The sequence below is a fragment of the Procambarus clarkii genome, chromosome 53 (assembly GCF_040958095.1).
Source record: "Procambarus clarkii isolate CNS0578487 chromosome 53, FALCON_Pclarkii_2.0, whole genome shotgun sequence".
Lineage (NCBI taxonomy): Eukaryota > Metazoa > Arthropoda > Malacostraca > Decapoda > Cambaridae > Procambarus > Procambarus clarkii.
The window spans coordinates 24,335,424-24,363,032 of NC_091202.1; the positions used below are offsets into that span (position 1 = coordinate 24,335,424).

Below are 27,609 nucleotides of genomic sequence, written 5' to 3' on the forward strand. Positions count from 1 at the left end.
ACAGTTTCCTCATTCTCGTGTCCATCAGTTACCTTGCTATTCCTCCCTCTTTTACCAGGTGGCGCTTTGACACGACTCGCTGTCAACATCTGGGTCATTTGACCCTCGGTAAAATCCTGCGAGTCTGATACCTTTGACATCGCTCCTCTATGTCAGCTCTCGTGTTGACATCGTGGTCGGTAGTGAGGCTTGGGGGTATAATACTGTGTCACACAGACCGTGATGAACAGTCGTCTGGGCTTGGCGCCTTCTGTGATAATTGCTACCTTACCTCCCGGGCGACTATAGTGCCAGAGAGAGTACGGTATGTTGGGAACCTTCCTCGTGTGTTGTTGAAATGTTGCAGGTGTGCTTATGTGTGCGCGCGCGCAGGCAAGTGTTAGGCAGGGTAATTTTGAACTACCATGCTAGTTGTGCTAATAAAGAATGTTAGAAGTAAGCAAGAATGGTTTTGTTAGATTTGAACAGCTGTAGTGAAGAGGATTATTATTTTGGTTATAATAATTTTAATAATAATAATTCATTGTGTCAAGGGACAGGATGCCAGAGTGTATTCATATAGGTTAGGCTTATATCGAGGTCCCCCCCAGGTTATCTTGAGATCTTGAGATGATTTCGGGGCTTTTAGTGTCCCCTCGGCCCGGTCCTCGACCAGGCCTCCACCCCCAGGAAGCAGCCTGTGACAGCTGACTAACTCCCAGGTACCTATTTACTGCTAGGTAACAGGGGCATTCAGGGTGAAAGAAACTTTGCCCATTTGTTTCTGCCTCGTGCGGGAATCGAACCCGCGCCACAGAATTACGAGTCCTGCGCGCTATCCACCAGGCTACGAGGCCCCAGGGGAGGAATTACTGACCCCGCACAGGATGCAACCCACAACAAGCTGACTGTTGAGTACCAACTTACTGCTAGGTGAACAGAAGCATTAGGTTAAACGAAATGTGCCCAACCATTTCTGTCCCGCTCGGGATTCGAACCCGAAATTCTCGATTGTGCGTCGAGAAGGAACCCGACTGCACTACGGAGACCCTATTTTAAAGGAAAGGTGAAGTATTGAGTCCAGAGTCATCTTGGTCGTGTACGATTAAGAATCAAAATATCTTGATTATCGATGCTCATTTGACCCATCAGTCCCCCAAGACCTAAGATGAACCCCAAAATCAAATTCCTGTGCCCACTGCTTGTAAAATTCCAAACTTTTATATATAAACAATTGCCAGCTTACATCTTTAATTCTGATCCCTTAGTATTTCACAGGATTGTAACAATGTTAACTTGTATAAGTCTTTTTGTTTCTAAAAGTTATCAGGTCCTCTTCCACAGCAGCTGAGTGACGGCTCCTTCAAGCTGATCTTGACAAGGTAACTACAGCGATTACTGCCTTCAGGAAATACTTGTCTCTTAGATTTAAAATATTATCATTGAACATAGTCATGTTCAGAACAGGTTTCTGGTCTTCTTGGACTGTCTTCGCTGCTAAATATGATTGATGGTGACTCCCTTGGCACCTTTCTTATCAAACCTGAATGTCATATATGAGAGATATTTGCTACGACTCGAACACTTTCGTCTGCAAACTTCTGCAACCGTACTGTTGCTAAGTCCAGTGGAGGGAGTCACAGTGGAGGGAGTCACGGTGGAGGGAGTCACAGTGGAGGGAGTCACGGTGGAGGGAGTCACGGTGGAGGGAGTCACGGTGGAGGGAGTCACGGTGGAGGGAGGGAGTGAGGGAGGTAGGAGTGGAGGGAGTCCTTGGTCGTTATCAACTTAACTCAATAACACGTCCCACAGGAAGGTGCGTGATAGTTATTTGATGAGTTGTGATGGCTGTTGCGGCCTGCCTCATACCTTGCTTCTGGACTGTTGCCTGCCTCATACCTTGCTTCTGGACTGTTGCCTGCCTCATACCCTGCTTCTGCACTGTTGCCTGCCTCATACCCTGCTTCTGGACTGTTGCCTGCCTCATACCTGGCTTCTACACTGTTGCCTGCCTCATACCTGGCTTCTACACTGTTGCCTGCCTCATACCTGGCTTCTACACTGTTGCCTGCCTCATACCTGGCTTCTACACTGTTGTCTGCCTCATACCTTGCTTCTGGACTGTTGCCTGCCTCATACCCTGCTTCTGGAGTGTTGCCTGCCTCATACCCTGCTTCTGGAGTGTTGCCTGCCTCATACCCTGCTTCTGGAGTGTTGCCTGCCTCATACCTTGCTTCTGGACTGTTGCCTGCCTCATACCTTGCTTCTGCACTGTTGCCTGCCTCATACCCTGCTTCTGCACTGTTGCCTGCCTCATACCCTGCTTCTGGACTGTTGCCTGCCTCATACCTGGCTTCTACACTGTTGCCTGCCTCATACCTGGCTTCTACACTGTTGCCTGCCTCATACCTGGCTTCTACACTGTTGCCTGCCTCATACCTGGCTGTACCTGGCTGCACATCTCAAGGCTTCAATGGCCTCCTATGCTGCTGTTTGAGCATCAGCAGCAGCGAGTCGGCCAAGCAGTAATTAAGGGATAATAATAAACAATGATACACAGAGACATATATTTACAACTGTACATTAATGTATTGGTGGAAGTGGAAGCATCAGCAGCGGTGCGGCAGACAGACGAGCAGCAGACAGTGGTGCAGCAGACAGCGGTGCAGCAGACAGGGCAGCAGCAGGCAGAAAGCAGAACACCAGAGCCAGCCAGAACCACAGCCTCGCTCACAACCTGCGACAATAACAACATTGCTACAACTTGTGATGTTATTTACCCGTAGTGTTTCTTGGGTCTTGCCAAACACGGTGACACCACACACACACACACACACACACACACGCACACGCACACACACACACACACACACACACACACACACACACACACACACACCACAGACAACACACACACCACAGACAACACACACACCACAGACAACACACACACCACAGACAACACACACACACTACAGACTCGGACACATTATTGAGAAAAAGATTAACATGGCACAGGAGGCAGGTGTGGACACATACACACAGCCGCCCGTTACTGGGGCGGCCATAGACCCTGGCGGTCCACCACGTATCTGCGCCCCGCTCACCAAGCTGGAAGAAGATCCTTCGGTAAAAATACCGTGTCCACGACTGGGCGGAGTCACTCTACGAGGAGCTGGGGAAGACCTTTTCAACCCGCCTCAAACACAACCTCCCGAGACAAGAGTGTGAGGCCCTGCGGAAGGTAGAGGAGAGGCGAGACGACGTCACAGGGAGCACAGACAAGAGCGCCACCACAGTGGTCTGAAGCGTCGAGAATTACAGGAAGGAAGGTATGATCAGGCATCTGAGGGAGAACACAACTCCTGAACTTTTACCAACCCCAGAGGTGACCCTGTAGCGTGCACCAACCCCAGAGGTGACCCTCCAGCGTGTACCAACCCCAGGGGTGACCCTCCAGCGTGCACCAACCCCAGAGGTGACCCTCCAGCGTGTACCAACCCCAGAGGTAACCCTCCAGCGTGTACCAACCCCAGAGGTAACTCTCCAGCGTGTACCAACCCCAGAGGTAACCCTCCAGCGTGCGCCAACCCCAGAGGTGACCCACCAGCGTGCACCAACCCCAGAGGTGACCCTCCAGCGTGTACCAACCCCAGAGGTGACCCTCCAGCGTGTACCAACCCCAGAGGTGACCCTCCAGCGTGTACCAACCCCAGAGGTGTATTCGTTTGCCTTGTTCGGGTAGAATGTAGACACAGTAGTCGCTTCTGTATATATTTATTGACTGAGATAGCAAGGTATATATCTGCCTAGCCGAGGTCCTTCTACTCTGAGCCTGTGAGGATAACTGAGGCTGCTGGGAGCATGCTTGATGCTCCTCTGTCTGGCATGACGTCAGAGGCCTACTTGCCTGTGATTGGTTACATTTCAACTGACAGAATTTGAGTATAACACCGCTCGGACACGCTACCAAGTCGACGTCCCTTGTCGACAAGCTCTGGCTAGCTATATAGTTACAATGATACTGAAAGGACCTCGGTGGCATACAATAATGGCTTACATGTGAAATTTGCATAATAAAACATTGAAAGAAGATCAGGTGTGCGTAATACAAACAACTCGGCATATATGCACCAAAAAAAAATTCATCATAATAGGTGAAAATCATGGTAACAATGCTTTGATTAAATCAGAGTATTAAGAACATGTGTATGTCTACTGATCAGATATGAACAATACAACTCAAGGTATTGCCTAAACAAAATTATTAACATGTGTCAATGGCATGTGCTTGAAAACCATACAAAATTAAACAATTATTACATTAATAGAACAAAGTTCTGACCTAACAACCACAATTGAATTTCAAGATAGATAATTTTTTTTTTTTCTCTTTTTTTTTTTTTTTTCGAAATATACAATATTTTTACAAGACCAATGTACAATATATATAATGTGCAATATATTTACAAGCATATACAAGACCTGGATCAAGAAGACTAACATCTGCGTGATAGCAGTCAGGATTCACTGGCCACAATGTGGTTGCTAGAACAATAATAACTCCTATGACAAGCACTGTAAAAATACAAATGGTAGTAGACTTAACAATGGCATCTAATTTATAACAAAATAAAGTTGAGAAAAACTATACATTATATATAATGGTAATAATAAGACACATGTGGTAGAAATACTGCAAATTACTTTTTTTTTTTTCAAAACAAACAGAATAACTGTAGAGTGCATTCAATTATAAATTCTGCGGATATCTACACCTAGCTCATCCAGAGCACTATACAACTCTGGCTCTGACTGAAGGTCCGGAACAGATGAAATTTCATGTGACAAACTATCATCTTGAGAGATATCCTCGTTAACATCTAGCCAATGGACGTGTGGTGAGTGCACGGTTGAAACGAGAGGTCTAGATCTAAGATTATAATTGCTAGTATGGGGTTGCTGAACATCCAGTGGTCTGTCAACCACAGGAGGTGGTGTCCGAGTAGGAGTATCTGTCTGGGTAAGTTCATTGTCATCTTCCTCATCAGTCTCGTCAACAGTCATTTTAGCTAACTTCATGTGGTCTAAATGCTCATTTATATACTCTCCTGTTAACAAGTTCTTAAGTCTGTATTTGTTACCTTTAATAAGCTCGATTACCTTATATGGACCCAAAAATTTCTTAGTTAACTTGTACATAGGACCAGACCTGTGTTGGTTAAGTATCATTACTACAGATCCAATAGTTATTTTACTGGGTTTAGCTCGTGCATTCCTTGCTAGAGTGAACTCGGCTGTTGCTTTGGACAGTTGTTCTCGTATTTTCTTGAATACTAGTTGCATTTGTCTACGCTTCACTTGAACAAAATCATCTACGTTATATAAGGGAGTAGGAGGTACGTTAATCAATTCATTAGGGAGGATCTTATCTGTACCATAAAGAATAGCGTGAGGTGTGTCACCAGTAGAAACATTAATTGAAGAATTTATAGCACACTGAATTAAGGGTATAAAATCATCCCAATTGTTGTTATCAAAATTCAACGTGACTCTCAAGGCATCTAACACTTTCCTGTTAGTACGTTCAGCTAGTCCATTACTTGCCGGATGATAAGGCATAATGCTACATTTTTTGATGTTATATAAATCACACAAGCTAGTTAGAATACTATTACTGAATTCTGGTCCATTATCTGAAAGGATTACTTTAGGCATACTATATCTACAAATTATTTGGTCATGGAATGCGCTGGCTATGGTTTCTGCTGTTTTGTTCGGGATAGGAACTAGTTCGCAAAACCGTGAAAAATTATCGACCATTACAAGCAAATGTTTGTTCCCTTTCTCTGTTTCCGCAAAATTTGTCAATAAATCCATCGATATTCGTTCCCAAGGAGCTTTAGTTGCTGGGTACACCTGAATTGGATTAGGTCCTGAAACATGTCCCTTGTGCTGTAAACAAGTTAAACATCTGTCAACATAATGAGCAATCTCCTTAGCCATTTTTGGCCAAAAATATTTCAATCGACCTTGTTGGAGTGTACGATCCTTTCCTGGATGTGCACTTGCAGGAGCATCATGGATAATTTTTAACACAGTTGGTACCAAGACAGCTGGAACAACTAACTGACAACATTTCCTCGGGGCTGTCCCTAGCTTTACTACTCTACACAGTAAATTGTCCAACATAACTAGTTCTTTCAATGGTACTGGCGGTTTATGAATCGGGCGAGTGTCTTGCTTAGTCAAAAATTTAATGACAGGTGCCCATATGGGGTCTTGTCTTTGTTCCGTTTCTACTACTGTAGCATCTAATGCTGGGTAATTTAACTGAATCGCAGCTACGTGTCGAGAAAACGCATCGGCTACAACATTTTGCTTTCCTGGAATATATCCAAATGTGGGATTGAATTCTTGAATTGTGAGCAAATATCTAGCAAACTTTCCAACTGGATTCTTATTTTTGAACAAGGGAATTAATGGTTGGTGATCTGTAAGAACATGAACTGGGTAATTATAAATTGTATCCTTGAAATGTTTAAGTGCCCAAACAACTGCCAAGGCTTCTCGTTCTGTTGCACTATAATTTTTCTCTTCTTTGGATAATGTGCGGCTAGCATAAGCTATTGCGTGATCTCTGTGACCTTCTGTTTGAAGTAATGCAGCACCTAGACCTATGTCACTAGCATCTGTAACCAACGTAAAAGGTTTAGAAAAATCTGGGTACCTAAGGACAGGTGACGAAATCAAGGCTGCTTTGAGTTTTTTGAATGACTGATCCTGGGCCTCTCCCCAAACAAAGGGTTCATCTTTTCTTTGCAACTTGTAAAGCGGAGCGGCTATAATAGAGAATCCAGCAATAAATGAACGATAAAATCCTACAAGACCTGTGAACTGTCTTACGGCTTCTGCGGTACGAGGTGTTGGAAAATCACGGGCAGCAATAATTTTTGATTCATTCAATGTAATACCTGAAGGTGTAACTGTATGACCTAGGAAATTAATCTTTTGCTTTAAAAATGAACATTTTGCAAGCTTTATTTTTAAATTAGCTTCAGCGAGCTTTGCAAGTACCTTTTCAAGGTTCTGGAAATGAGTCTGAACATCTTGCGACATGATTATGAGATCATCAAGGTAAACTAGAAGCGTACTTCCTATCAATCTACGAAATAGATTTGTCATGAGCCGTGAAAAGGTTATTGGACTACTACGCAAACCAAACGGCATTCTTTTGAAATGAAAATGACCATTGGGAGTACTAAAGGCTGTCAATTGTTTACTTTCCTCATCAAGGGGGATTTGCCAGAATCCCTGCAACAAATCTAACGTTGAGAATACTTTGTTTCGACCAATACTTTGCAACAAATCATTTAGAACTGGAAGTGGGAAACGATCAGGTATTGTTACTCTGTTAAGCTTGCGATAATCGATTACAGGTCTCCAAGTCCCATCTCGCTTTGGTACAAGAATCAATGGAGCGTTCCATGGCGAATTACTCGATTCAATTACATCACTCTGTAACATTTCTTCTACAAGTCTATCTGCTTCTGCTCTCTGAGAATGGGGAAGTCGGTAAGCTGGTACATAAATAGGCGTAGTTCCTTGTTCAAGGGGAATTTTATGTGTAATAAGAGGAGTGAGACCTAATTTTTCTCCTGGTAGAGCAACAACAGCTCTATTCTTGTTCAAAATTTTCAAAAGCTGAGCCACAGAGTCAGGAAAATCAGTAGGACTGAGGTGTTGCGCTTGCACCTCTGGCTGAGATCCCTGTTCTCCTGGTGTGAGTGTACAAACAGTATGATCCATGGAGACATCATCCACAACTCGCACCGGTAACGAGTAATGGGCAAAATCTACAACATGGGTACCAGACTGGAGATGGATATCGGCATTACTTGTGTTCGCGATAAAAAGTGAGACAGTACCATCCTGCACTGTGTGCCAGGAGGGTTCAACAAATGTACCATTCACTTTACATGTTTCACTTTCCGCAATCACATCCGACAACTCAGGCACTCCCTGAACCTTAACTCTTATTCTGGTGAGAGAATGAGGGTGTAGCACAGTGTCAGTAGCCGTGGAACCACTGACTTCAGAGATGGAAGCTGCCAGGCGAGCGAGACAACGAGAATCCGTTAGGGCGTCCCCTTCCAGAAAGTCCCGATACTCATTCTCCTTAACAACTGTACAACTACTATGCTTCAATCGAGTGCCTGTTTTCTCGGGTATGCTACCACGACAATGATCTGACAAACCTACGCTAGCAAGGCGGGTGTCAACAAAATTAACATAATCTGATTGAAGGTTGAACTCGTGGCCCTGTCGATACATGCTACACAAGGGTATGACGTGGTCTTTGATACTTATGTTCCAACGATGGGGAAACAATGCAATATTTTCATCAATCATGGTGTACAGACCTAAGAGAATGTCTCCAGGAAAATGAATAATGTCAACAACTAAACATGTTATAGACAATGTGACATCATTGAACTTGAGTGGGAGGTCAATTTCACCCTGAACTTTTACTTTATTTCCTGAAATACCACTTAGAAAAGGTATGTGTGACTGTTTTAAAATAGTAGGGTGCTTACTTTCAATGTCTCTAAGAGCTGAGGGCTTGACAATATTAATTTTTGCACCTGAGTCAAGAAAAACTTTTAAAACTCTACCATGTACAATGGCTGATACAAGGGGACCATCACTTGAGACTGGACAAGTTACTATTTTTGACTTATGTTGTCTGGGATATCTGCGTCTTGTTTGTGTCAAATTTACTGTGGATCCGTCAACATCTACAACTGGTCTAGAGTCAGTGTCCTCCTCTGTCAAGTGTCCAAATCTATTTTGGGTAGCTACTGAATACACAGGGAGGGCACTAGGATTGGCTAGCTTGAATTGGTTAGCGGATGGCCTTGGGGGTTTCCCGACGACATGGAGTGAACATTCTGAGCTCCAGCATTCTGTGACTGAGCATTATAATTTGAAGTTGCATTATAGCTGGGCTGGGAGTTGTAATTACGAGAGTTCTGATAATGTCTTGGACGCTGTGAGCCTCGCCAAGACTGACCATGGGAGTTACGAGGTGGAGATGTCCTTTGCCTAGCTCTACAATCCGCAGTGTGGTGACCAACTTGTTTATGGTACGTGCAATATGGAAGCCTAGAATGATTAGATTGATGAGGGGGCCGAGAGAATTGTCTAGGAGGTGATGATCTAGGGGCGGACCAACAGTCCCTTGCAAGGTGGTTACTCTTACCACAATGCCAACATGAGGGAGTGGATGGTTGTGGACTATGGCGTTTCGGCATTTTATGAGGCGGCGAATTTGACTGGGGGCTACGAGCATGGGTACGCTTCTGCGACCAAGAGTTTTGAGAATTTGTGGGAGGATGCTGAGAACTTGTAACTACATTTACAGCATCAGAGGGTGGCAACAGTTGAGCACTTCGGGGAGCTAGTTTATCTGCGGCATTGTTAATAGCCTCAAATACTTCACCAATTTCATGTTTAACACCAAAATTTTGTTGCTCAACGATTGGTTTTGTATGCTCGGGGGCAAAATGCATTAAAGTACCAAATGCTATCATTTTGGCCATAGCCTCAGGGGACAGATTATTGTCTTTATCTAACCAAGTTGAATTATTCATAGCAGAAACTAAGGCATACAGATACTGATCGAGACGGCTAGTAAACGCATTAAACGATTCACCAGGCTGCATGGTGGCATTGGCAATTTTCTTGACTAACCTATATGGGTCAAGGTCTCCTTTATTAACAAAGCGACGGCGAAAGAAATCCTTAAATTCAGGCCAAGACTGGAGGCTAACAATGGCTTTCTCATCAACAACAAAACGTGCATCACCTTTGGTTGTGTCCACGGCTGACCGTGCAATTGCTAAGTATTCGGCATCAGTAGGCTTAGAAAAACGTGCAACTGTTTTCGCTTCAACCTTACTAAACCATGATTCTAATAAACGCGATTCCCCAGCAAAAAGAGGAATAGCCATTTCCTGAGCTGATCTCTGGCCATTGGGATGAGCAACTGCTCCTGTTGAGTCTGAAGGGGTTTCAACAGTGGTAGGCATTGTCACAGCCGTGGAAGTAATATTTGAACGCAGATTATAATTAAGTGCACCTGGCATCAGAAATAGTATACACAAAAATAAACACACACAAAAATATCAACTTGGCTAAAGTAAAAATGGCAGAAATAAAATTATTAAATTGGGCTAGGCAAGAAAATAATTAAGAACAAGCAAATTGTAAACTAATTTTAGCAATCTTTCATTAAAAAATGACTGGAATTAGATGTATGTAAATTAATTAAACCAGACTAAGCCCAGCAATTGAGAATATAAAAACTGGAAGTGCAATTGCAAAATTTCATTAAAAAGATTCAACACAACAAGTGGCAGTGCAAGAAATATGTATGTAGCACATAAACTGGACACAGGAATGTATATAACTCCTATGGTAAAAGTTTAAATTAAAATGCTTAAAGGATAAATTTCAAGTTAGGTCTGGAGAAATATAAAAAAAAATTTCTATGTTCTATTGTCTATGGAAATCTCAAAAACAAATTTCTTTTATGCAAAAATAAACTGCTAGAACAATTATTTCTTACTTCTCTCACCTTTGAATTCAGTAATGACACTAGTAACAATTAATGAATAATGGAATCATATGCAGGGAATATTGAAATGTCTCAGAGAAACTGTGGGCCTCTGGAGTACTGAACCGGCTCCAATATTTAACAAGTCACTGAATGGTTAATTCACAGGATATTATGGGAATTATTACATAAGTCACTTTTTAACACTTGGCACGTTGTTCTCAACTAGCAATTACTTATCTCAGGGTTGTAATTTATGAGGATCACCAGTAGCCAAAGTAGGAGAAGCGTCGTGAAGATCTGAAGAGGCCCATGTGAGGCGTGTTTACAAACTGGATGCGACGGCAGCGCTCCTGGCGGCGGTGGCGCGAGACTCAGGGACCCCACACTGTTCAGGCTAGAGGCACGAAGATAAATTCTGACGACGACAATATTGCGACGATGGAATAACCAGTTGATACCTGCGACGATGGCTGACGACGATTGCAGTAGCTTGCACCCTCACGAAGCTTGATACTGTCAGCTTGGGTGGCGGTGGTGGTGGTGGTGGGTGTAATAGGTGGTTCCCACGTGGTGGCGCGAGGTTCAAAAATGGCTGGCGCGGGAAGCTTCCTTCCTCCTCACTGATGAGTGAGCGTTCTCACAGGAAAATATTGACCCTTACTTCTAAAACGTTAGCCTGGAGTAGTGGTTGATGGCAGGACCCCGGTCTGGCACAATATTTGATGCGTGGGTGGCAGGATGGCGGCTTATGGCGGTGGCGGCGGTTTTGGCTGGAACACGAGGCGATGCTGGGTACTGGAACTTTTGCTTCCAGAAAAAAATTTCTGGATCCCACTGCTGCTACCAGTATTCGTTTGCCTTGTTCGGGTAGAATGTAGACACAGTAGTCGCTTCTGTATATATTTATTGACTGAGATAGCAAGGTATATATCTGCCTAGCCGAGGTCCTTCTACTCTGAGCCTGTGAGGATAACTGAGGCTGCTGGGAGCATGCTTGATGCTCCTCTGTCTGGCATGACGTCAGAGGCCTACTTGCCTGTGATTGGTTACATTTCAACTGACAGAATTTGAGTATAACAGGTGACCCTCCAGCGTGCGCCAACCCCAGAGGTGACCCTCCAGCGTGTACCAACCCCAGAGGTGACCCTCCAGCGTGCGCCAACCCCAGAGGTGACCCTCCAGCGTGCGCCAACCCCAGAGGTGACCCTCCAGCGTGCGCCAACCCCAGAGGTGACCCTCCAGCGTGCGCCAACCCCAGAGGTGACCCTCCAGCGTGTACCAACCCCAGAGGTGACCCTCCAGCGTGCGCCAACCCCAGAGGTGACCCTCCAGCGTGCGCCAACCCCAGAGGTGACCCTCCAAAAGTTGCTTCCCTGTGTGTGTGTTGCCAATGTGTAGCCGGCAGGGAAGCAACACACATTCCAGCTCTTGGAGACAGGGGTGACTGGGCGCACCTCACACCCCGCAGCCTGGTGACCCGGGACGCCGCACCTGAAACAAGTCCGAGGTTGTCCTGCGTGAGAGACACGAGTCGGGAACCCCAACAGCATGATGGAGGATGGTACGGGATCCCTGAGACGCATGGCGAGAGTGCGGGTCCCACACAGAACCCACTTCCACCTCCCGGTAGGGACGGCATTCATCCACACATGAAGGACCCGCCCAAAACGGGCAGAGTACCGACGTAGGTGGTGCTCAGGGAACTCTAAAGGCATCCCATGCACTGCTACATGCGTCGTGGCTCCACAACGATCAGAGAGGGTCACTGACCCACTATCTCCAGGAAGATGGAAAGAGCGCCCATCAGAGTGCGCGACGAGACATTGGTAAATCGCCGAGGAGCCGAACTTGACAATCGCTCAACTCCCAGCAAGCAGCTGCACCCCACACACACACAGACTCCACAGGAACACGTAGCATATGAAGTAACACCACCTCTACTGCGTGGTAGGAAGCATTCCCTGAAAACTCCAGGCCAATTGAGGCCTGCCTGGTGACGGGGCACAGGGCCCCCCATGACTGCAGACTGTCACGGCCCCAGGGGCCCCTCAGGGGCGCCCCAGGAGCCGTGACGCAAGCCACGTCAGCAGCAACACCCAAGTCCACACACCACGCCGGGATGACAACAACTGCAGGGACCGCCCGGGCCGGACGAAAACAACCGGACCCCCACGGCACCCAGAGCGCCTGGCTGTGTGCTGCCAGTTTGCTGTGTCCCAGTTTAAAGATTTTAAAAGTTCACAAAGCTATTTCTTTCTGGGGTATCGTAGCCCTCTAAGCCGTAAGTAACCTTAACAATCCCATTACAGTATCCTTATCACTATTGCCTCCAGTTCTCATGAAATATAAATATTTCGATTAAAATACAAAAGTTGTAGTTAAGGTATAGTTGTGGAGTGACCGTTCCTACCTGCATTATAGTAGTACTCCTGTGCACTCAGGTGATCCGGGTTGAGAAGGGTGACCTCAGTTGACCTCTTGTGTTGGTCGCCGAGCAAGGTCACACAGGCGGCGTGGATGACCCCTCGCTGGAAGAGGTCAGGCGTGGCCATAAACTTGAGCCCTACAGTTCGCCGGTCATGGTACTTCACCAAGTAACTCTGCACAGATACAAGCTTACTATAATATTATTATCTCACACACGGGTCATGCAGCCCAGCCTCCTGACATGACAGTGCTTGCAGTAACCATTTGGGCCACACTACACTATGTAATACTGGACCATCAAAACATTCATACTTCGTACTTTTAAATTTAGAGTCGAAGGGGAAAAAAGCTATATATATATATATATATATATATATATATATATATATATATATATATATATATATATATATATATATATATATATATATATATATATATATATATATATATATATATATGGTCTAAGATAGCCTAGCTAGGAGTGCTAGAACAAGTTAGGTTAGGTTCTCTTGTGTCATTCCGTGTTTAAGAGAATACCAATTTGGCTGACTCAGAAACACAAAACGGGAACGTTTTGATGGTCCAAGATTACATCTTGGATAAGTTTAGATTTAGGAAAGACCTGGGTGAATACTGGTTTGGTAACAAGGCTCAAGATTTGCGGAACAACTTACCGGGTAACATAATAGACGTAGGATTCCCTGATTGTTTCAAACGTAGGTTAGACATATATATGAATGCGTTTGGGTGGATATAAATAGGAGCTGCTTCGTATGGCCCAATAGGCCTTCTGGAGTTAACTTGTCTTATGTTCTTATGTACTTTAGACCAATTTGTCACTGTAAGTGATATCATTTGAGTAGGATGGGCTATTATCATATATTTAATTTCCCTAAGTGAACTGTGTGGGCAGATAGCGTTAAACAGTAGTCGCCATAAGGCGTAAGAACTCAGTATATGAGAGTGGGAAGCAGGATACCGCAAGGTTTAGTTCCACCACCCCGTCTGTGTGCAGTCATCCAGTCCATCCAGTTCCATCACCCAGTTCAGTCACCCAGTCTGTGTGCATGTCACACTGTGGTGACATGCACACTATCTGTGGTGACATGCACACTATCTGTGGTGACATGCACACTATCTGTGGTGACATGCACACTATCTGTGGTGACATGCACACTATCTGTGGTGACATGTACACTATCTGTGGTGACATGCACACTATCTGTGGTGACATGCACACTATCTGTGGTGACATGCACACTATCTGTGGTGACATGTACACTATCTGTGGTGACATGCACACTATCTGTGGCGACATGCACACTATCTGTGGTGACATGCACACTATCTGTGGTGACATGTACACTATCTGTGGTGACATGCACACTATCTGTGGTGACATGCACACTATCTGTGGTGACATGTACACTATCTGTGGTGACATGTACACTATCTGTGGTGACATGCACACTATCTGTGGTGACACACACACACATACACCCTACACTCCAGTGAACGTGATCCATGGTTGTGTTAGCAGTCCTGGAGACAGTGTATTTAACGTAATTAGTAAAGTGTTGACTAATTGTTGTTTGGCAAGCGGTCTTAGTGATAGCGATGAGTTAACCTAATTCATCTTGATTAATTAACAGTCCATGTGACAGTAATTAATGTAATTACTCACTGATTATTTAATTGCTTTTGTGGAAGAATAATTACTGTGAATATTATTGTTTGAGTGATTAATCTGTCAGAAGTGGCAGATTGTAATTAACCTTATCTTGAGGTTATCTTTCGGGGCTTTAGTGTCCCCGAGGCCCGGTCCTCGACCAGGCCTCCACCCCCAGGAAGCAGCCCGTGACAGCTGACTAACACCCAGGTACCTATTTTACTGCTGTGAACGTAATTAAGATTGTTTACGGAAGACTGTCTTGGTGACCAGTCTTGCTGTGTTGGTATGGTTTGAACTGTTCAAATTGATTTCCTGCAATTATTGTTGATTGCATCTTGAGTCCAAGTGACCACCCGATGTTCAGTTTGTTCATTTGACCATTGTTCGTCCCTGCAAGAGGGCTGAGACATGTTCTCGTTATACAAGCTGAGAGCGGTACAGAGGGCTGAGACATGTTCTAGTTATACAAGCTGAGCTAGAGCGGTACAGAGGGCTGAGACATGTTCTCGTTATACAAGCTGAGAGCGGTACAGAGGGCTGAGACATGTTCTCGTTATACAAGCTGAGAGCGGTACAGAGGGCTGAGACATGTTCTCGTTATACAAGCTGAGAGCGGTACAGAGGGCTGAGACATGTTCTTGTTATACAAGCTGAGCTAGAGCGGTACAGAGGGCTGAGACATGTTCTCGTTATACAAGCTGAGCTAGAGCGGTACAGACAGGAGTCCTGCTATACTGGCTTGGATTACCTGTCATAGTGTCACTTAGGACAATTAGCGTAACGTTAGACTGTTATGCCTTGTATTAGTATTAAGTTTTGTTAATATTGTTGTTGTCTAGAAAAGCATGTTTATGTCAACACCTTCCAAGTGTACTGTAGTTCACCCTGGTCCACCACGGACTACTGCTGATAATCTTGTATTTAGTGAGGACCTGCTCTTCTTGGATTCGAACCGAATCATAAGCCCAATAACCAATATAAATTTAGTGTGAGAACCCCATATTTACCCGTAAGATTGGACAGGTAATTAAGGAGCTAACGACCTAGTGGATAGGAAAACCAGGGAATCCCACTCTGGCAGTGGCTGTCGCCTTTATTTCAGTTTTCTTGAGTTATCTTGAGTTGATTTCGGGGCTTTAGTGTCCCCGCGGCCCGGTCCTTGACCAGGCCTCCACCCCCAGGAAGCAGCCCGTGACAGCTGACTAACACCTAGGTACCTATTTACTGCTAGGTAACAGGGGCATTCAGGGTGAAAGAAACTTTGCCCATTTGTTTCTGCCTCGTGCGGGAATCGAACCCGCGCCACAGACTTACGAGTCCTGCACGCTATCCACCAGGCTACGAGGCCCCCTACGAGTTTTGAAGTTATATTTCACATCTGACACTTAATGTGTTGGGTTTAATTGTGCAGTTCTTCTGACCAAGATAACACCCTCACAGAGACACTGAGACAACGATCATTAATTACCTTAAACTTCCTCAAAATGTTCTTGACGACTTTCCTGTAGAGACTCAGCAAGCTGTGTGGGTCAGCATCTGCTTCGTTGCTGTGTCACTCTTCATTGGCACTTTCCTGTTGTTATTCACAATATTATCATCTTTGGTACACCTGGGAGACCTTTGACGTTGTCTGTTCCCCAGGAGACATGACCCATGTCTACAGTGTCTCAGTACTTACAGTGCTACACTGCACACATCTCTACAGTGACTCAGTACTCACAGTGCTACACTGCACACATCTCTACAGTGACTCAGTACTTACAGTGCTACACTGCACACATCTCTACAGTGACTCAGTACTTACAGTGCTACACTGCACACATCTCTACAGTGACTCAGTACTCACAGTGCTACACTGCACACATCTCTACAGTGACTCAGTACTTACAGTGCTACACTGCACACATCTCTACAGTGACTCAGTACTTACAGTGCTACACTGCACACATCTCTACAGTGACTCAGTACTTACAGTGCTACACTGCACACATCTCTACAGTGACTCAGTACTTACAGTACTACACTGCACACATCTCTACAGTGTCTCAGTACTTACAGTACTACACTGCACACATCTCTACAGTGACTCAGTACTCACAGTACTACACTGCACACATCTCCCTCTGAAGCCAGCCATTAAAGTATCAGGACTCAACACTGTGTAGAGTCACTCTACTGCTGGAGCTCCTTGACGACAACACCAGCCCCAGTGACCATTACCCGCTAACTGCTGCTGTTATATGTACATGAGCACACATAATAACATAACTTGTCGCAACGTTTGATATTTACTGACGTTTACCTCAATTTAAATTAAATATGTAAAATAACTTTAATACTTGTGTAATAATACAATTAGATGAGGTCGTGGAGCTGTAGTTAACGACTCATTATAACGCCTGTTAGTGGGTGAGATTGTTGCCATCATGCTCCTGGCTGACCTTGCCAGGCTGTGATTGTTGCCATCATGCTCCTGGCTGACCTTGCCAGGCTGTGATTGTTGCCATCATGCTCCTGGCTGACCTTGCCAGGCTGTGATTGTTGCCATCATGCTCCTGGCTGACCTTGCCAGGCTGTGATTGTTGCCATCATGCTCCTGGCTGACCTTGCCAGGCTGTGATTGTTGCCATCATGCTCCTGGCTGACCTTGCCAGGCTGTGATTGTTGCCATCATGCTCCTGGCTGACCTTGCCAGGCTGTGATTGTTGCCATCATGCTCCTGGCTGACCTTGCCAGGCTGTGATTGTTGCCATCATGCTCCTGGCTGACCTTGCCAGGCTGTGATTGTTGCCATCATGCTCCTGGCTGACCTTGCCAGGCTGTGATTGTTGCCATCATGCTCCTGGCTGACCTTGCCAGGCTGTGATTGTTGCCATCATGCTCCTGGCTGACCTTGCCAGGCTGTGATTGTTGCCATCATGCTCCTGGCTGACCTTGCCAGGCTGTGATTGTTGCCATCATGCTCCTGGCTGACCTTGCCAGGCTGTGATTGTTGCCATCATGCTCCTGGCTGACCTTGCCAGGCTGTGATTGTTGCTATCATGCTCCTGGCTGACCTTGCCAGGCTGTGATTGTTGCCATCATGCTCCTGGCTGACCTTGCCAGGCTGTGATTGTTGCCATCATGCTCCTGGCTGACCTTGCCAGGCTGTGATTGTTGCCATCATGCTCCTGGCTGACCTTGCCAGGCTGTGATTGTTGCCATCATGCTCCTGGCTGACCTTGCCAGGCTGTGATTGTTGTAGGCCAAAGAGAGAGAGAGTGAGACTTGGGAGAGACAGAGAGAGAGAGAGAAACAAAGAGAGAGAGAGAGAAAGTGAGTGAGTGAGTGAGTGCGTGCGTGCGCGCGCGCCTTTCCCACAATTGTGAATAATAATTAAGGTTAATAATGTCAATAATCACCCTTCTGTTAACACCAAAATAAAGGTCAAGGGTCACCGTTTGAGTCATCTTAATGAGTAATTACCCCCCCCCCCCCGCATCCTTGTGCTTGTGTGAACCACCATCATGTTCTAAATGTTTCTAACGTACTCGAGTGGACTACAAATGTGGATGTGTCTATGTGAGAAAGTGTCGGGTGGCGTCAGCACACAGCTGGCCACACCTACACACAGCTGGCCACACCTACACACAGCTGGCCACACCTACACACAACTGGCCACACCTCCACTCAGCTGGCCACACCTACACACAACTGGCCACACCTACACACAGTTGGCCACACCCACACACCGTTGGCCACACTCACACACCGTTGACCACACTCACACACCGTTGGCCACACTCACACACCGTTGGCCACACCTACACACAGCTGGCCACATCTACACACAGTTGGCCACACATTCAGCTGACCACACCTACACACAACTGGCCACACCCACACACAGTTGGCCACACCTACACACAGTTGGCCACACCTATACACAGCTGGCCACACCACACACAGCTGGCCACACCACACACAGCTGGCCACACCTACACACAGTTGGCCACACCTACACACAGTTGGCCACACCTACACATAGTTGGCCACACCTACACACAGCTGACCACACCTACACACAGCTGGCCACACCTATACACAGCTGGCCACACCTACACACAGCTGGCTACACCTACACACAGCTGGCCACACCCACACACAGCTGGCCACACCTACACACAACTGGCCACACCTACACACAGTTGGCCACACCTACACACAGCTGGCCACACCTACACACAGTTGGCCACACCTACACACAGCTGGCCACACCTACACACAACTGGCCACACCTACCCACAGCCACACACACAGTTGGCCACACCTACATACAGTTGGCCACACCTACACACAGCTGGCTACACCTACACACAGCTGGCCACACCTACACACAGCTGGCCACACCTACACACAGCTGGCCACACCTACACACAACTGGCCACACCTACACACAGTTGGCCACACCTACACACAGCTGGCCACACCTACACACAGTTGGCCACACCTACACACAGCTGGCCACACCTACACACAACTGGCCACACCTACACACAACTGGCCACACCTACCCACAGCCACACACACAGTTAACCACACCTACACACAGTTGGCCACACCTACACACAGCTGGCTACACCTACACACAGCTGGCCACAAATACACACAGCTGGCCACACCTACACACAGCTGGCCACACCTACACACAGTTGGCCACACCTACACACAGCTGGCCACACCTACACACAGTTGGCCACACCTACACACAGCTGGCCACACCTACACACAACTGGCCACACCTACCCACAGCCACACACACAGTTGGCCACACCTACACACAGTTGGCCACACCTACACACAGCTGGCTACACCTACACACAGCTGGCCACACCTACACACAGCTGGCCACACCTACACACAGTTGGCCACACCTACACACAGCTGGCTACACCTACACACAGCTGGCCACACCTACACACAGCTGGCCACACCTACACACAGTTGGCCACACCTACACACAGCTGGCCACATTTACACACAGCTGGCCACACCTACACACAGCTGGCCACACCTACACACAGTTGGCCACACCTACACACAGCTGGCTACACCTACACACAGCTGGCCACACCTACACACAGCTGGCCACACCTACACACAGTTGGCCACACCTACACACAGCTGGCCACACCTACACACAACTGGCCACACCTACCCACAGCCACACACACAGTTGGCCACACCAACACACAGTTGGCCACACCTACACACAGCTGGCTACACCTACACACAGCTGGCCACACCTACACACAGCTGGCCACACCTACACACAGTTGGCCACACCTACACACAGCTGGCTACACCTACACACAGCTGGCCACACCTACACACAGCTGGCCACACCTACACACAGCTGGCCACACCTACACACAGTTGGCCACACCTACACACAGTTGGCCACACCTACACACAGCTGGCCACACCTACACACAGCTGGCCACACCTACACACAGTTGGCCACACCTACACACAGTTGGCCACACCTACACACAGTTGGCCACACCTACACACAACTGGCCACACCTACACACAGCTGGCCACACCCACACACAGTTGGCCACACCTACACACAGTTGGCCACACCTACACACAGTTGGCCACACCTACACACAACTGGCCACACCTACACACAGTTGGCCACACACAGTTCACAGTCCCAGAACTAAGAGGCATGAGTTATGAGGAAAGGCTGCGGGAAATGCACCTCACGACACTGGAAGACAGAAGAGTAAGGGGGGACATGATCACAACCTACAAAATCCTCAGGGGAATCGACCGGGTAAACAAGGATGAACTATTCAACACTGGTGGGACGCGAACAAGGGGACACAGGTGGAAGCTGAGTACCCAAATGAGCCACAGAGACGTTAGAAAGAACTTTTTCAGTGTCAGAGTAGTTAGTAAATGGAATGCATTAGGAAGTGATGTGGTGGAGGCTGACTCCATACACAGTTTCAAATGTAGATATGATAGAGCCCAATAGGCTCAGGAATCTGTACACCAGTTGATTGACGGTTGAGAGGCGGGACCAAAGAGCCAGAGCTCAACCCCCGCAAGCACAATTAGGTGAGTACAATTAGGTGAGTACATACAGCTGGCCACACCCACACACAGTTGGCCACACCCACACACAGTTGGCCACACCTACACACAGTTGGCCACACTTACACACAACTGGCCACACCTACACACAGTTGGCCACACATACAGCTGGCCACACCCACACACAGTTGGCCACACATACAGCTGGCCACACCCACACACAGTTGACCACACCCACACACGACGACTGCCAGCCTCCACCACCTGGCTGGTATGATTCCTCCTCCAGATAATCACACCATGAGAATGGCCTGATAAGAACTAGGATAATACCCAATTACAGTATGTCTCTAATGGCCACAATTACAGTATGTCTAATGGCCACAATTACAGTATGTCTAATGGCCACAATTACAGTATGTCTAATGGCCACAATTACAGTATGTCTAATGGCCACAATTACAGTATGTCTAATGGCCACAATTACAGTATGTCTAATGGCCACAATTACAGTATGTCTCTAATGGCCACAATTACAGTATGTCTAATGGCCACAATTACAGTATGTCTCTAATGGCCACAATTACAGTATGTCTAATGGCCACAATTACAGTATGTCTAATGGCCACAATTACAGTATGTCTAATGGCCACAATTACAGTATGTCTCTAATGGCCACAATTACAGTATGTCTAATGGCCACAATTACAGTATGTCTCTAATGGCCACTATTACAATACGTCTCTAATGGATTGCTAATGTGGCAGCCGGGGTCTACTATGGCAACATGGCGGGTATGGCGAGTGGTCACCACTACGACTGATGAAGACTTACCAGTGGAACATAATATACTGACTCACTGTAAGATGAACGTGCAACTTTTAGCAACACGTGATTATTATGGCAAAAAGCAGGTATGGCAACTAAGAACACTATGATAAGTGCTCTTTGTTGCCATACCATCTTCGTTCTTACATATCAGGTTATGTAATTAAGAACCACTATGGCAATAGAAGAGGTATGACAACAAGGAAGTATTGTGACCAATAGAGACGTGTTGGCAACATGGCAGGTATGGCAGCTCACGGAGGGCGCCGGACGACCGTTGACGACCCAGGAGATGAGGGCCAAGTACTGCGTGTTGGCCGACGAGCAGTTGAGATTGACCACGTCCAGAGGGCGGTAGTTGTCCTCGACCCCGGTCACCACTGGCCTCTGCAGGGCCTCGGCTGGGGAGAGAGGTCACCTTGGGTCAGTGCAGCTTATCCTGGGTCACTACAGGTCACTACACGTCATCCCGGCTCACCTTGGGTCAGTGCAGGTCATCCTGGTTCGTCCTGGGTCACTACAGGTCATCCTGGGTCGTCATGGGTCACTACACGCCATCCTGGGTCGTCGTGGGTCACTACACGTCATCCTGGGTCGTCGTGGGTCACTACAGGTCATCCTGGGTCGTCATGGGTCACTACAGGTCATCCTGGGTCGTCATGGGTCACTACAGGTCATCCTGGGTCACCTTGGGTCACTACAGGTCATCCTGGGTCGTCATGGGTCACTACAGGTCATCCTGGGTCGTCATGGGTCACTACAGGTCATCCTGGGTCACCTTGGGTCACTACAGGTCATCCTGGGTCGTCATGGGTCACTACAGGTCATCCTGGGTCGTCATGGGTCACTACAGGTCATCCTGGGTCACCTTGGGTCACTACAGGTCATCCTGGGTCGTCATGGGTCACTACAGGTCATCCTGGGTCACCTTGGGTCACTACACGTCATCCTGGGTCGTTATAGATCATTACTTAAAAGTTACCAGCTACTGTTATAAACTTACCAGTCACTACCTTAAACTTATTTATGTGGAATTCTGGCAACCCCGACTACCCTGTGTCCGTCCCATAGACCGTTCCCCACCCCTCCTTGTAGAGTTGTGGGAGGCCAGCCACCTGCGTGTGGCCCCCACCTTGGACAAACACACCTGCGTCTGGTCTCCCACCTTGGACACACACACATGCGTCTGGTCCCCCACAGACACAGACATGCGTCTGGTCTCCCACAGACACAGACCTGCGTCTGGTCCCCCACAGACACAGACCTGCGTCTGGTCCCCCACAGACACAGACAGTCTCTCTAACAGATGTAGTTGGCACGATAATTGGTTCTGTGCTTGGCGCTCATCGGGGCTGGTTCACACGGACCCTGCCAGGTGACAGCTATACATGACAGGAGCAGTGGCAAGCTGTCTCGAGGCTTCCCTTTATCAACAGTGTCCAGGTAGCCTCACATAGGGACCTGATAGCTGAGTGGACAGCGCTCTGGACTCGTAATCCTAGTGTCCGGGTTCGATCCCTGATGATGGCAGAAACAAAATGGGGAGAATTTCTTTCACCCTGATGCTCCTGTTACCTATCAGTAAATGGGTACCTGGGAGTTAGACAGCTGTTACAGGCTGCTTCTTGGGGGAAGGGTGTATAGGAGAAAAATAAATTATTTAGTAACAATGGATTGATTGACAGTTGAGAGGCGGGCCGAAAGAGCAGAGCTCAACCCCCGCAAGCACAGCTAGGTGAGTACATTAGAGCCGGGGCCGCGGGCAGGTCAGTACTGGTGGCAATTATTTCTCAGCGACTTACTGTCATGCGCCGACTTACCTGTAACACTTACCGCAGCTGGTAAGGTCGGCTGAGCCTACCGACAGCTCGGCTCAGCCCTCAAGACTGAGGGACAAGTTCCCCAAGATTGTCGCCCGTCTTGTCCAGGCAAGACCCGGTCCTTGTGACTAGCGACGTCTTCCACCAGCCACACAACACTGAGTAGTGTGATAACTGTTCAGTTAACTCGCCACAACTGCAGGTCTCACATGAAGAGCTTCAGTAAATATTCCGTCTCTCGCTGTACGCTCTAGAATGACTCGTTACTGAATTAAAGAGTGAAGGGAAGCATGTTGGTGGCTAGTTACACATCATCATCCACTGTCCCGCCAGCCGTGTCTCCGTGTCGCGCCTCACAACACACAACCGGCTTTGTGTCGGCCTTGTCATGAATCAATCTTGCAGTTGACCAATGGTTTCCAACTACAGAGTCGCGGTCCCAGGGTGCGGGTGGGGGGGTTGCCGCCCCAGGGGGGGAGGGTTCGCAGCCCCAGGGGGGGGGGGTCGCAGCCCCAGGGGGGGAGGGTTCGCAGCCCCAGGGGGTGGGTCGCAGCCCCTGGAGGGGGGGGGGGGGTCGCAGCCCCAGGATGGGGGTTGCAAAATGTTTTCTGGTGGGTGGCGGAAGCTTAACTGTATCAGTATATCTGAACCATCGAGAATCAGCGAAGGACGAGTGTCCTGATATTAGGCATTGTTTGTTTAAATACTGTTGGTGTTACTGTGGGGCGTCACTGTAGCCCTGGACCGTTGTGGCTTACTGGAGGCCAAGAGTGCCGACTGTTGAGAAGGGGAAGTCCACACTATGGGGCTCACCCCACCCCACGTGAGGGGGGAGGGACATGTGTCCCCTTGTGGTGCAGGAACAGTCACAGACAGACAGACAGACAGACAGACAGACAGAGAGAGAGAGAGAGAGAGAGAGAGAGAGAGAGAGAGAGAGAGAGAGAGAGAGACAGAGACAGAGACAGAGACAGAGACAGAGAGAGAGAGAGAGAGAGAGAGAGAGAGAGGTGAAGGGGATAAAGGCTGAGAGAGAGCACAGGCAAAGTGAGTGAGATGGACACAAACAATCAAGCTGAAGCAAGGTAAGGAAGCATCAGGCAGGAGAGACAGACGCAGATAACTACAATATTACCCACAAGATCACCTTATACATAACACTACACGAGCCGGATATCCGCAGGTTCCGATCACCGCCAACTCTTCCCAGACGCAAACTTATCATCAGAGAATCAAATCAACCTCATACTTTTATCTCATAATCAAAGAAATTTATTTCGAAGATGCCATTGGCTGTTCAATAATGTGTAAAATTTACGGGTTGATGACGTTGCCAGCGAACTGGGAGTCTGGGAATATTGGAAGCTGTGTGTTATCTGGGAGCAGTTCCAGACCCGCCCCGCTATCTGGCCGCCCAGTTACCTCCACCCACGGACCTCCACGGTACTCAATGTCCCCGCGTTCCGGGGATCAATGTCCCTGCGGCCCGGTGCATGACAAGGCCTCCTAGTTGGTGGTCTGGTCAACCAGGCTGTTGGATGGCGCTGCCTGACGCATGAATCAGGGCCCGGTTGATCAGAAATATCCAAAACAATATGCAAAATCCAGATGAAGGTTATCATGAACCACATTACACACGCTCAGTCAACCAAACCAAATACATCCTGGTGGACCCCGGTGGTGCCAGGGGCCCAGTACGACTCTCAAGGGCCCCTGGTGAATGTTGCAATGGTCGGCAGTTGTTTCGTTCCAGTAGTTATGTTGGTTTAGATTACTCATAACTACCTAATCCCGTCTAGCCTGATCTCTCACCCACCCCACAGTCGTTTAAAGAACACAATAAAGTAGCTGTCACAACTGCAAGAAAAATGGCAGGTTGGATAACAAGAGTTTTTCACGCTAGAGATGCTATACCGATGATGATTCTCTTCAAGACGCTAGCGCTCTCTAGTTCATTGGAGTTCTGCTCCCAATGACAGCCCCTTTCAAAGCTGGAGAAATTGCTGACCTGGAGAGCGTGCAGAGATCCTTTACTGCTAGAATCCACTCAGTAAAACATCTAAACTATTGGGACCGACTAAAGAGCCTAAATCTGAATTCTCATGAGCGCAGGCGGGAAAGCTACATAATAAATCACACACAGAAAATACTAGAGGGGCTGGTCCCAAACCTGCACAAATATATAACACCACATGAGACCAGGATGGCATGGCAGGATGTGCAGAATACCCCCGTTGAAGAGCAGAGGTGCAACAGGTACTCTGAGAGAGAACTCTATCAACATCAGAGGCCCGAGACTGTTCAACACGCTTCCACTACACATAAGGGACATAACTGGCCGACCCCTCACAGTGTTCAAGAGAGAACTGGATAAACACTTCCAAAGGATACCTGATCAACTGGGCTGTGATTCATACGTCAGGCTGCGAGCAGCTGCGTCCAACAGCTTGGTTGACCAGACCAGCAACGAGGAGGCCTGGTCAAAAACCAGGCCGCGGGGACGCTAAGCCCCGAACCCATCCCGTGGGCGGCAGTGCACCCAATACCTATCCCGCAGGTGGTGGTGGTGGCGGTTACAGAGGCACATATTAGGCTCAAGCACTGACTCCTAAAATACATTTAGCTAAGCCAGTAACAACCATGATCCGGTAGTTCCATAGTTGAAAGCGTATCTTTGGTATTTTGTACCACAAGTGGTTCAAGAAGTGGCCCACAACAGTGTGTATAGAGAGCAGGTTACAGGTGTGGCGAGCCACATATAGTCACTCCTCTGGGGCCCACACACCTGCGCGACACATGTGGAAGGTTCAGTCATGTGCTTGCGGGGGTTCAGCTCTGGCTCTTTGGTCCCGCCTCTCAACTGTCAATCAACTGGTGTACAGATTCCTGAGTCTAATGGGCTCTATCATATCTACACTTGAAATTGTGTATGGAGTCAGCCTCCACCACATCACTGCGTAATGCATTCCACTTGTTAACTACTCTGACACTGAAAAAGTTCTTTCTAACGTCCCTATGGCTCATTTGGGTACTCAGTCTACACCTGTGTTCCCTTGTTCGCGTACGACCCGTGTTAAAAAGTTTATCCTTATCTACCCTGTCAATTCTTCTGAGAATTTTGTAGGTAGTGATCATGTCTCCTCTTACTCTTCTGTCTTCCAGTGTCGTGAGGTGCATTTCACGCAGCCTTTCCTCGTAACTCATGCCTCTTAGTTCTGGGACTAGTCTAGTGGCATACCTCTGAACTTTTTCCAGCTTCGTCTTGTGCTTGACAAGGTACGGGCTCCATGCTGGGGCCGCATACTCCATGATTGGTCTTACATATGCTGTGTACAAGGTTCCGAATGATTCCTTACACAGGTTCCTGAAGGCTGTTCTGATGTTAGTCAGCCTCGCATATGCCGCAGATGTAATTGTTTTTATGTGGGCTTCAGGAGACAGGTTTGGTGTGATATCAACTCCTAGATCTTTCTCTCTGTCCGTTTCATGAAGTACTTCATTTCCCATTCGGTATCCTGTTTTTGGCCTCCTGTATCCACCGCCTAGTTTCATGACCTTGCATTTACTCGGGTTGAACTTTGGTAGCCATTTGTTGGCCCATTCATTCAGTCTGTCTAGGTCATCTTGTAGCCTCCTACTATCATCCTGTTTTAATTCTCCTTATAATTTTTGCATCATCAGCAAACAATGAGAGGAACGATTCTATACCCTCTGGGAGATCATTTACATATATCAGAAACAGTATAGGGACAAGGACTGAACCCTGCAGGACTCCACTGGTGAGTCCTGCAGGGACTCACCAGTGGAGTCCTGCAGGAACTCCCCAATTTGAGGCCTCACCCCTCAGTGACTCGCTGTCTTCTGTTGCTAAGGTACTCCCTTATCCAACAGAGTACCTTCCCTTTCACTCCTGCCTGCATCTCCAGCTTTTTCACTAGTCTCTTGTGTGGCACTGTGTCAAAGGCAATCCCAAAATATGCAGTCTGCCCACCCCTCTCTTGCCTGATTTGTGTTACCTGGTCATAGAATTCAATTAATCCTGTGAGACAAGACTTGCCATCCCGGAACCCATGTTGATGTTGTGTTACAAAGTTCTTTCGCTCCATATGTTCGACAAGCTTTTATGCACAATCTTCTCCATCAGCTTGCATGGTATGCAAGTAAGGGACACTGGC

At 47.5% G+C, this 27,609-nt stretch overlaps 1 protein-coding gene across 2 annotated transcripts in view; it reads right to left on the reverse strand.

The window, feature by feature from the left end:
* Positions 1 to 2,532: 2,532 nt before the first annotated feature.
* The window catches only part of LOC138352363 (uncharacterized), an 86,789-nt gene continuing 61,712 nt past the window's right edge, over positions 2,533 to 27,609 (reverse strand). The window contains exons 4-6 of one of the 2 annotated variants that reach the window (XM_069304803.1): positions 21,873 to 22,015; positions 13,011 to 13,128; positions 2,533 to 2,716 (exon numbers count right to left, since the gene is read on the reverse strand). In XM_069304803.1, the coding sequence (XP_069160904.1) occupies positions 2,589 to 2,716; positions 13,011 to 13,128; positions 21,873 to 22,015 (389 nt within the window). In that variant the 3' untranslated portion in view covers positions 2,533 to 2,588. Of the gene's footprint in view, positions 2,717 to 13,010; positions 13,201 to 21,872; positions 22,016 to 27,609 lie in introns of both variants that reach the window. The other variant, XM_069304802.1, reaches the window with a different exon arrangement.